The sequence below is a fragment of the Rhopilema esculentum genome, chromosome 8 (genome assembly GCF_057945365.1).
Source record: "Rhopilema esculentum isolate cy_ngs chromosome 8, ASM5794536v1, whole genome shotgun sequence".
NCBI lineage: Eukaryota > Metazoa > Cnidaria > Scyphozoa > Rhizostomeae > Rhizostomatidae > Rhopilema > Rhopilema esculentum.
In genome coordinates this window covers 8,637,380-8,647,989 of record NC_142822.1, presented here as the reverse complement: position 1 = coordinate 8,647,989, position 10,610 = coordinate 8,637,380, and the positions used below count along the sequence as shown (strand labels likewise).

Below are 10,610 nucleotides of genomic sequence, written 5' to 3'. Positions count from 1 at the left end.
AGAAATCGTTGGGGGAGGGGTAATATTCTGGCAACATACTTTTCGTGATGTAATCCTATGATTTTCAAACTGCCGCTACATAGCCAAAAGTTCGTCATGGGCGTTCCCTTCAGGTAAAATTGGCTTTCCGTATTAGTAAAAGGGCGTTTTCTGGTGCTAAAACGGGTGTGGCTTAAAATGTTTTGTTTTCTCTCCCCCCCCCCCAAACCATAAGTTAAAAGGTATGTATAAGGTAAAAGCTAGTTTTTCTTATGTAATCTGGCTATATTTCGGAATCATGAGGAAAGTGATTTTTCCCGAAACATATCTAGCAAGTTGGGCCTACCTTGCGAGCTACTCGACATTCTTGATCGAATATGCAAAACACATTAACAGCTTATGAATATATTTAAGGGCAGCTACCTGATGATCACGTCAAGCGTGAAATTTGGAAAAGCAAACTAAAATGTTGGGTTTGACTATTTAATTTATATACTTCTTTTGGTGACAACAAATTTAACTGTTAAAATAAAACGCAAAATGCACAATGTTAAATTTAAACTGTTATTATGAAACAATTATTGCTACTTTTTTATATACAGTATTGTATCATTGATCATTGTTTGGTAGACTTTTGGCAACATTGGTTAATATCAAATATTTAAGTGAAGAACAGACCAGATAGAATGCTATTTTCTGATAATCAACGACAATGTATATGCTATAGAAGTTAAGACCCTAATTAAGATTATGCTTATGCTTATGCATAGAAATAAGAGCAAGGTGAAAAATGCTTGCGACATTATTTTGGGTTTCTTAAGGCTTCTGGCTGCGTTAATATTCACCGTACTGGCTAATGGGCACAATGATACCCTGTTAAGCTGCTCTCTACTCTCCGTTGCTGCCTCGATCGATCCAAGTGTTCGCTCAGCTCCAGGTCTTTTATTTGGGTGTTGTTGACGTCAAATTCCAAAGAAACACAATTCTTTAGAATACTATATAAGTTTTAAAGAATCTTATCAAAAATCTTGCTTTTTTCCAGCACTCTCTGTCTCTGAACGTTATCGCTACATCTCGCTCCCAGACAGATCCTTTTGTCACACTAAATTTTATAACTAGGTATTATTGATGTCTGCAATGTGCAAAGGCACGATCTTGTGTATGTCTCTTACAATTGCACTACTCAATGCTACCCTAGGTACCAGAGCCACAAAATTTCGGGCGAGGAAGTACAAGATATGAGCGGATAAGCGGAGGAGCATCTATCTTAGAAGTAAGAAAAGTTTTTCCTTCTTCTCAGATAGACGCACCTTCAGCTCTATCTTCTATTTCCCTGCTCGAATTTGTGTGGCTCTGGTACCCAGGGCACTCCCGAGAGAACACAGCGGTCATACAGTTTTTTTCAAAAAATCAAAGTCCTTCTAGAGATGTCTATATCAAGAAATCTTCTCGTCTTATGGCAGGCCAGTGTTGCCAGATGCTTGTGATGGTTGGTGGCCAAATACTTAACGTTTGACGGCCAAATTCGATTATACAAAAAGCTATATTTTTGCTAGTTTTCTGCTATCTTTTACTTTGGTTCTTGATTCGCTATTTGCAACTTTGAGATTATTTTATCAACATGCTGAATATTTTCTATGCTAAAGTTGTCGTTTTCTTTGTATTTTTGTGGCTTTCACATGCGGCAAAAATTCGGCCAACTTTCGCTTTTTCGGCCAAATTAATTTTTGACGGCCAACAACATTGAAAAACGGCCAGAATAGAGCAACTTGGCCGTCAAAACGGCCAAATGGCAACCCTGTGGCAGGCGAGAGACAGATAACCAACCATCCTTGATTTTGACGTTGTCGTTTTATGCGGGGACCCTGTCTTGAAGACATTGTAAGAAATTTAAACTTAAAATTTAAACTGCAAACATAATTGCTATAGATTTATTCAGATATAATTCGAAGACTTAAACACATATTATGAACAAAAGAGGACCAAGGGATGATCCTTGCAGGACCACACAACAAATATTATTACAATTCAATGTTCCACCCTATATAGATGTCTTGATCAACTGTGTCAAATTCCTTTTTGGGTATAGGACCACACTTATGTATAAATTTGCATCTGTTTTGTTAAACGATTGTATGTTTTACATTACATTGTTGAGGGATGTTCCCTTGTAATTCAAAGATTAGGATCCATGTTACCGATTTTTTAAAAATCACATTTTTCATTTATTTTGATAACTGGTCTTGTTTCTTCAACATTTTTGAGAAAACTGTGGGCACAGAAATAGGTCTGTAGTTACAAAGATTTTCTCTGGATCCAATCTCAAATAAATTGTCTGCCGCATCTTTTACTAAATTAGCTTGGATTTTGTTTTGACAAAGCAACTCAACAAAGTTGTTGGAGAATTTGTTTATTTGAACTAAATCCCACTCTTTTACTTGTACTTAACTTAGTTCCTTAAAAATATCTAGCATTAGCTTTCTGGGCTATTTTAAAGCATATACTATCTATGGATGTAATGTTTCTTTACAAAAATATTCCAACGAACGAATAGACACTTATAGTATCAAAGACTGAGCGTCGATCACCACAAGGAGCATTAGAGTAGTTTTAGAAGCGGACGCTCAAACCCCCTTCCTTCGTAAGAGATAACTTCGCCTATTCAGTGGCAAAATTATCAATGATCATTCCATGCTCTCCTTCCAATACAAATATTTTCGTGGGGAATTTTATAAAGCTTGGTAATAGAAAGACGTGTCCCCCAGTTCTCGGCAGGATAAATTATGTATTTCGTCAAAATCTGACAAGAAATCGTTGGGGGAGGGGTAATATTCTGGCAACATACTTTTCGTGATGTTATCCTATGATTTTCAAACTGCCGCTACATAGCCAAAAGTTCGTCATGGGCGTTCCCTTCAGGTAAAATTGGCTTTCCGTATTAGTAAAAGGGCGTTTTCTGGTGCTAAAACGGGTGTGGCTTAAAATGTTTTGTTTTCTCTCCCCCCCCCCCCAAACCATAAGTTAAAAGGTATGTATAAGGTAAAAGCTAGTTTTTCTTATGTAATCTGGCTATATTTCGGAATCATGAGGAAAGTGATTTTTCCCGAAACATATCTAGCAAGTTGGGCCTACCTTGCGAGCTACTCGACATTCTTGATCGAATATGCAAAACACATTAACAGCTTATGAATATATTTAAGGGCAGCTACCTGATGATCACGTCAAGCGTGAAATTTGGAAAAGCAAACTAAAATGTTGGGTTTGACTATTTAATTTATATACTTCTTTTGGTGACAACAAATTTAACTGTTAAAATAAAACGCAAAATGCACAATGTTAAATTTAAACTGTTATTATGAAACAATTATTGCTACTTTTTTATATACAGTATTGTATCATTGATGATTGTTTGGTAGACTTTTGGCAACATTGGTTAATATCAAATATTTAAGTGAAGAACAGACCAGATAGAATGCTATTTTCTGATAATCAACGACAATGTATATGCTATAGAAGTTAAGACCCTAATTAAGAGTCCAGTTGCCTGAACTGTCAAAAAATTTCTCTTGATACAAGAACCTGTTTGCCAGATTTTGACATTTTGCATCAAATTATTTTTCCAAAGCTGAGAAATTTCCACAGGTTTAGCATTGTTTTTTATATGTGTGCTTAATCTAGAATATATTGATGTCATACCCTAAACTCCTTTGCAACCTGCTCAACGTCTAATGTGCAAGCATATTAGCACTAAAGGCAGTAGGTTTTCACCTAAGGAAGATTAAAAAAGATATTTAGTGCGACTGAATTTAATTGCTTGACACAATTGCCACAGTAATATTATGAAGAGTTGTGAAAGAGAAGGGTTTGGGATGGGAAAGATGCTATCAGTTGATGATTAATTGCTTTTCACCTCGCTAATAAAACGTGCTCCAAGACAAGAAGAACTCGTTTTCGACTAAGCTGAATCCGAAATTGGCAATTGTTGGCAGCTGATGACATTTAAAAGGTTTGTATGCCTAAATCTTCCCAGTATATTAAACTCAATTAAAAGACGATTTCTTACGTAAATTTTCGTTAGTTATTGGCTAAGAGATAACGTCAGGAGTGAAAGCAAACTTAGTTTTTCGTAAAATAAAGCAACTGAAAACGTAAACCAACATTCTATGAACTCTCTATATATTAAAGCATACCCGTACAGTTGTAAAATCGGACGTGCTTGCCTTCTGCGATTCCAAATATGTTCCATTGTTTTCATGTTTTTCCCCTGAAAGCTCATAGCATTGTAAATTAAAGTTTTTAGTCCTTTTTAAGATTTTTACAAGGAATTTCCTTTTCAACTTTTTAACTTCCTCCCGTTTTATAGATGTCCCATTTTGATGTTTTTTATTTTCTTTTTAAGTTCTAATACCTTTTTTCTTTGGCTTTAGCTTTACTTTTCTGGAGAAGTATTTTCGTGTTTTAGTTGAAAATTTTGACATTTGAAATGTTTGAAATTGTATGCAATATATTTTTGCGAAACGTAAGATTGTGAGCGATTTAACATGATGAAAGCTAAAGGTATTTGATATGCTTGGTTCTAGCAGCTGCCTTTGGTCCCGGAATCAAATTTGTTCAAAAGGATCAGAAACAATTTAGAAAAATGAAAAGCTGCAAAAATGACTTCACGAATTTCTATGATAAACACAGTCAGACGATGCTCTTTTTGAGCTATAAGAACCTTCGAATACGATGTATTAACTATACGTACCCTCGCAGGTTAACCCAGGTTTGGCCAATTTACACGATTAAAATTTTGCTTTGATTGAGTGACGATAAGTTGATAATTCTCTGTATCGAAAAGTAATCATTTCGAGTTTCTCCGTTAAAGCTGTGACAACTGTATCATTTTACCAGAATAAAGTTGGAGATTTCAGTAATTCCTTGCTTAGTCCAAAAACCCTTTACTCATGCCTCGCGAGTTATTAAAACATTGAAGGCATTTTATTTGTAACCAATTAGGCCTCATCTTTGTTAAATAATTCTTATTTTCATGCGCTCCAAAATATTTTCTTTCATTATAGTCAGAGAAATTATTTTAATTAACTTTCAGTCTTAGGCAGTATTTTCTCTGAAAAGAAAACAGCTGGTCGTAAAAATGTATTAGTGATGGTATGCTGTTTCGAAAAAGGCAACCTAGATCCATCTGCTCTATCCAGTCATGCGAGTCTGTTTCTTGCCTGGTTCCCCTGGTATATTTCCAGTTTTCCTAGAATCAGGAAGTCTTTCTTTCTTTTTAGAGTCAGTTATGGCGGAAGAACGCTCTGTTGCTGAGAAGATAGTCACAACGTTTTTGCTGATTATTATTACTTTAATTGGAACGTTTGGGAATTTCCTCATTTCCTATATCTTTAACCGTAAAGGAATGGTTAAGCACGTGCACATTTCAACGAGGTACTTGATAATCAGTCTAGGAATCGTCGATATGATTATTTCCATCAGCAATGTTGTGTACTTGTTCAATCTGCATGGATACGATTTGACTGGAAACTATATTCTGTGCCAAACCAGCGGCTTTGTGAATATCGGCCTAGTCCTTTCCTCAATATGGATCATCGTTCTCATAGGCCTTAACAGGGCGTGTATCGTTACGCGCAAACCCTATTACTTTACAAAGAACAGAACACTCTTCTATATATTCTTGGCCTGGCTATTACCTATGCTTGTTGGCATTGCTCCAATTTTTGGCTGGTCGAAATATTTCAATAGAAAGAGTCAGTTGGTTTGCACCATTGTATTTCTCAACTCGAAGTCTTTCTCCGTTTTCTATTTAATCGCCTTTGAGCTTGTCCCTGGAATAACACTTGGAGTTTGTACTTTCATAATCCTGAAAATCAAAAAGAAAAATTTGAAGAGAATTGTTACCTTTGAAATATCCAACAAGGAAGAAAGACTGAAGCAAGATTCAAGACAAACTGTAATGCTTTTGGTGGTGATTTTGGCGTTCGTTATTTGCTTTTTGCCAGAATGCCTCCTTAAAAGAGTTCGACGCCATTATGTTCCACACACGGCTATAGACGCTTTATCATCAATTTTCAGATTGACAAATCACGCCGTGAATCCTTTGATTTACGGACTTCTGAATACAGATTTTAGAAGATCGCTATTCAGGATTATCTTAAAGATTGTCAGATGTAAATAGACTAGCTTTGGGATTGTTTACAAGGGTTTTGGGTAACAAACAACCTCAGTTATCGTATTGGTGTCAGCATCGTCAACTTTAGTTTGCATTTACATAAGAAGTCTTTTGTCAGGTTGATTCTTGGCTGGGTTAACTTTTTAATGCATTTGTAAATATGCGATCGTCGAATTGCTATGAAGAATTTTTGGATTCGAGTGCAAAGCCTAAACAAATTTATGCCTAAAGTCTTGACCCTATTAGCAAGTATAATATGATAATACATTTCAATATCATTATAATATTATCAAAATTCTCATAATTTTATATTATGTTATATTAAATTTCATTATATTATATTATATTATATTATATTATATTATATTATATTATATTATATTATATTATATTATATTATATTATATTATATTATATTATATTATATTATATTATATTATATTATATTATATTATATTATATTATATTATATTATATTATATTATATTATATTATATTATATTATATTATATTATATTATATTATATTATATTATATTTTATTATATTATATTATATTATATTATATTATATTATATTATATTATATTATATTATATTATATAGTTTATCATATCATATTTTATTGTGTTGTATTGTATTATCGCATGTTGTTTTGTCGTATGAAAAATTGGGAGCAAAGCTAAATGAATGTCTAGCAAAACACAAATTGGGAGCAAAGATGTTTTGAATAAAATTTAGTAGAATAGTCTTCATATTTATGCAGTTAAACCGAGCCGTAATTGTAATTTAGTCAATGTGTCTTCTGTGAGTGTAATTTGGCTGCGTGTCTAATCTAAATCAAATCGATAAAAAAAATTATATTAATCCAATTTGACAACAAAGCGGCTGAGCCTTTTTGCCGACAAGTCTGAAAATTTGCCAACAAAGCACCCCTGAATGGCAAAAGAAAGCTTGTTCTAAAAATCAATTTTTCGCAAAGGGGTTATCACAAAGCTCACTTCCCGCCGTAACGATGCTTTGTGAAGGATTATTTTTTGGGGATGCTTACATAAAGCTTTAGCGAGCATTTTCTGGTTTTTGCAAGCAAGCGCATGCATGAAGGCGTTGTTTTGCTTTCAGAATTGAGGAAATATACATTAAGTACAAAAATTTTTGGCGTGGAAAACTTCCGGATGAAGATTTATACGATAATTCATTTGTAAAAAAAATTGAGTTGTCCGAAAGTTCTCACGCTGAAATTTTTTGCATGAACTGTGCATGCGCAGTGTAATTTGACTAAAGCAACAGAAATCAAATGATCTCTGAATATGTTTTTCCATTACAAAACAAAACGATGTACTTCCAAGGTAAAATAAATATCAGTTAAAACAAATAACATTCATCGATATCATCGTCTATCGAAAAGTCACCTGTCACAGTCACTTTCTTCCTATGATAAAACACGGGTTTGAAATGACCGGAATTCATGACCCTACTTATATTATTTTCCGAAATTTTGTCCCCTAAATATTTTGATACTTAATGTACTAGATTAAAAGTCGAAAGTGTTTAAGTTGAATTTTTTGACATTTGAAATGGTTGAAATTGTATGCTATATAGTTTTGCGAAACGTAAGATTGTGAGCGATTTAACACGATGAAAGCTAAAGGTATTTGATATGCTTGTACCCTGGGTACCAGACTCACTATATAAAATATTAGAGTCTCTATTTTAAATAAAGTGAGTCTGGTACCCAGGGTAATATGCAGGGCCGGTCCCATTGGGGGGGGTGTGGGGGGTGTAACAACCCCCCATGAATAGAAATTTGTGTTTTAGTCGGTAAAATTAGGATTGTAGTCGGTAAAATTCTATTGCTAGTAGTTGTAGGTTCTTTTGATGTATCCTGACATCATTTTTTTGTGAGAGAATATTTTCAAAACTTGATTCAAAATCGTTGTAAGCCACTCTCAGTGCCCTTTTATGGTTACTTTCAATAAATTTTCCAGATTTGCGGCTACAATACATCCATAAAAGAGGGCAATAGTAAAAGTGACTAAGTATAAAGGTTTTTATCAATAGTGATCTTTTATATTCATTCATATAAAGGGCGATTCTGACTAGGGCATTTATCTTTTTACCTGCTTCTTTACATAAGTTTTTTATATGTTCTTCAAAGTTTAGTTTGCTGTCGAAAGTTATTCCTTGTAGTTTGGCCTTTTTTGTCTCTTCGATTGTTGCATTTCCTATTCTAATATTTGTTTTTTCAGTTCTGGTTTGTTTATGTTCAAATATCATAAAGTTACGTTTGTCTTCATTTAGTAACAATGAATTATCCTTAAACCATTTATTTAGAGTTGCTACTTCTGTTTCTAATTTATATATTATATCATCAACCACTTTTTTACCTACTGTCCATATTGTATTGTCATCGGCATAGTTACAAAGATTTTCTGTAGTCATGAAATAGAAAATATCATTTAGAAAAGCATCTTGGTAAAAAGTACAAGATAACATGTTATCATCAAGTTTTTCCCTTTCAAGATCAGTCCTGCTATTTTCATAAAAGAACATTTTGGTAAAAAAACCTCTTGGCCTCTTTTTGAAGCAACGACTCAAAACAATGGCCGACAAACAAAAGAGCAATATCCACTTTGCAGTTCCAGTTCCTTTTTGATAAAAATCTTTATAACACCATGGTTTATTTTTGAAATTGCTTGATTCCTCAAATTATTATTCAATTTTTCATCTTCCGCATTACACTCTTCTTTTAATGTCTTTTTATAATTGTACAAGAATATCTACTTCCGTTATGCTTACCAGCAAGTCATTTTCGAAAAAATTCAAGTTCTAAAAAGGTGGATATGAATTTCTACTTCTTGATAACTGCCAGTTTGTTGTGAGATGTGAGATGCTAAAAATATTTAGCCCTTTCGGTGACTGCCTCGTTAAATTGCCTTTGCAACTCCCGATGTTCTTTGAACCTGTTGGAAAGGTCAGTCTAAGTAAGCTATTTTGGCACTTAACTAGGATGAACATATTTTGGCAGCCTGGTTTATAGTGTAATACAGTTATGTATTGAAAACTGCTTGTTGTTGCTTGTGTCTTGCATAACTTTCTACCTCTTCAGCTGCCAATTGAACACGCAATGCCAGTACTAGAACAGAGAGGCACTGTATGTTTGAATATTACGAACTAACATCAGCTGTTTCTGGGAACCAGCTGTCGTCTTATAAAGATTGTTCAATGCAAAGCTTTTGCCAGTTAAATAATTCTCTTTCAAGAAGACCGTGACTGTTTGGTACAAGCGCAATATTGTACTTTTAAGTAAAAGAGGATAAGCGTTAAATCAGGGTTGTCCAACCTTATTTCAAGAAGGGCCACTTCCAGAATAACGCAGTAACTGGGGGGCCACTTATATGTTTATCGGTGCATTGTCTGTTTAGCCCCGTTTCGTTTCATATCGTCCCATTCCAAGAAATGAGTGACTTAGGGGTTGCGCGCACGTGAAAACACTTTGAATCGTTCCGTTTAGTGATAGCGTGTGAGCAGGCGGAATGATCGGAAAAACAGAATGATTACTAATCTGGCTAAATGCATTGTTCATATGGAAATACTGATATGCGCACTGGTAAACTCTTGAAATTCTAGCACAAAAAGTAGAACTGAGCGATTGTCTTCCCGCGGGAAGAGAAGAAACGATTAGTACGTGATCGTTCCGTTCCAGTCTGAACAGTTCATTTCCTGTTTGTTCAAACATTTTGAACGCCACTGAAACAGTATGCAATCCTTCCCGTGCGAACCGGGACTTAATCTGCTTCTGCCATCAGTTCTAACAAATTTCATTTATATTTGTAAGAAAAGTAAATCATGGCATGCTGAATTTTGTGGCACAATCCGAACTGAAAAAATCTGATTGCCTTAGATATTGTTGACTAGAAACTTCTAATTTATGAACATGTAACTGGCCTTCCAGCTTATCATAAGATGAATGTTTAGTTTTTATGCCTAGCAATATCGTATTCCTTCCGCACTAGTGCGACTTTTTCAAACCAAATCAAACACATAACAAAGTCATTTTGCTGAGCTACGGAAAAATCGGTTGTCCGCGATAATTTGAAATTGCGTTTACCAAGTTCACTATCTCTCCCTCTTCCCTGCTTTTTAGAAACATGGCTTGTACCAATCTTGAACTTTTTAAACAAGCGCGGTGTGTTCATGGTTTGGGCACAAAGTACAGGGTTTGGTTCCCTGCGTTGAACTGGAAGTCGCCAAGTGTACGTGCGCGTAAATAATACGAAATAAAAATATCGTAAAAAATATGAATCAATTTCTCTCTTACAACCTTAATAAATACAATGCAGCTCTTTATCAACTTTGACCCAAGCGCGGGCCAAATTAGACAACATCACGGGCCATAATGTGGACCGCGGGCCACGCGTTGGACAAGCCTGCGTTGAATGGAGATGGAAAGATGAATTT

General features: G+C 34.7%; 1 protein-coding gene across 1 annotated transcript in view; it reads left to right on the top strand.

Moving 5' to 3' along the window:
- The window catches only part of LOC135694383 (diphthine methyl ester synthase), a 29,581-nt gene extending 23,186 nt beyond the window's left edge, over positions 1–6,395 (top strand). The window contains exon 2 of the mRNA XM_065213091.2: positions 5,256–6,395. Coding sequence (XP_065069163.1) covers positions 5,264–6,157 — 894 coding nt within the window. The 5' untranslated portion in view covers positions 5,256–5,263 and the 3' untranslated portion in view covers positions 6,158–6,395. The remainder of the gene's footprint in view (positions 1–5,255) is intronic.
- Positions 6,396–10,610: the final 4,215 nt, after the last annotated feature.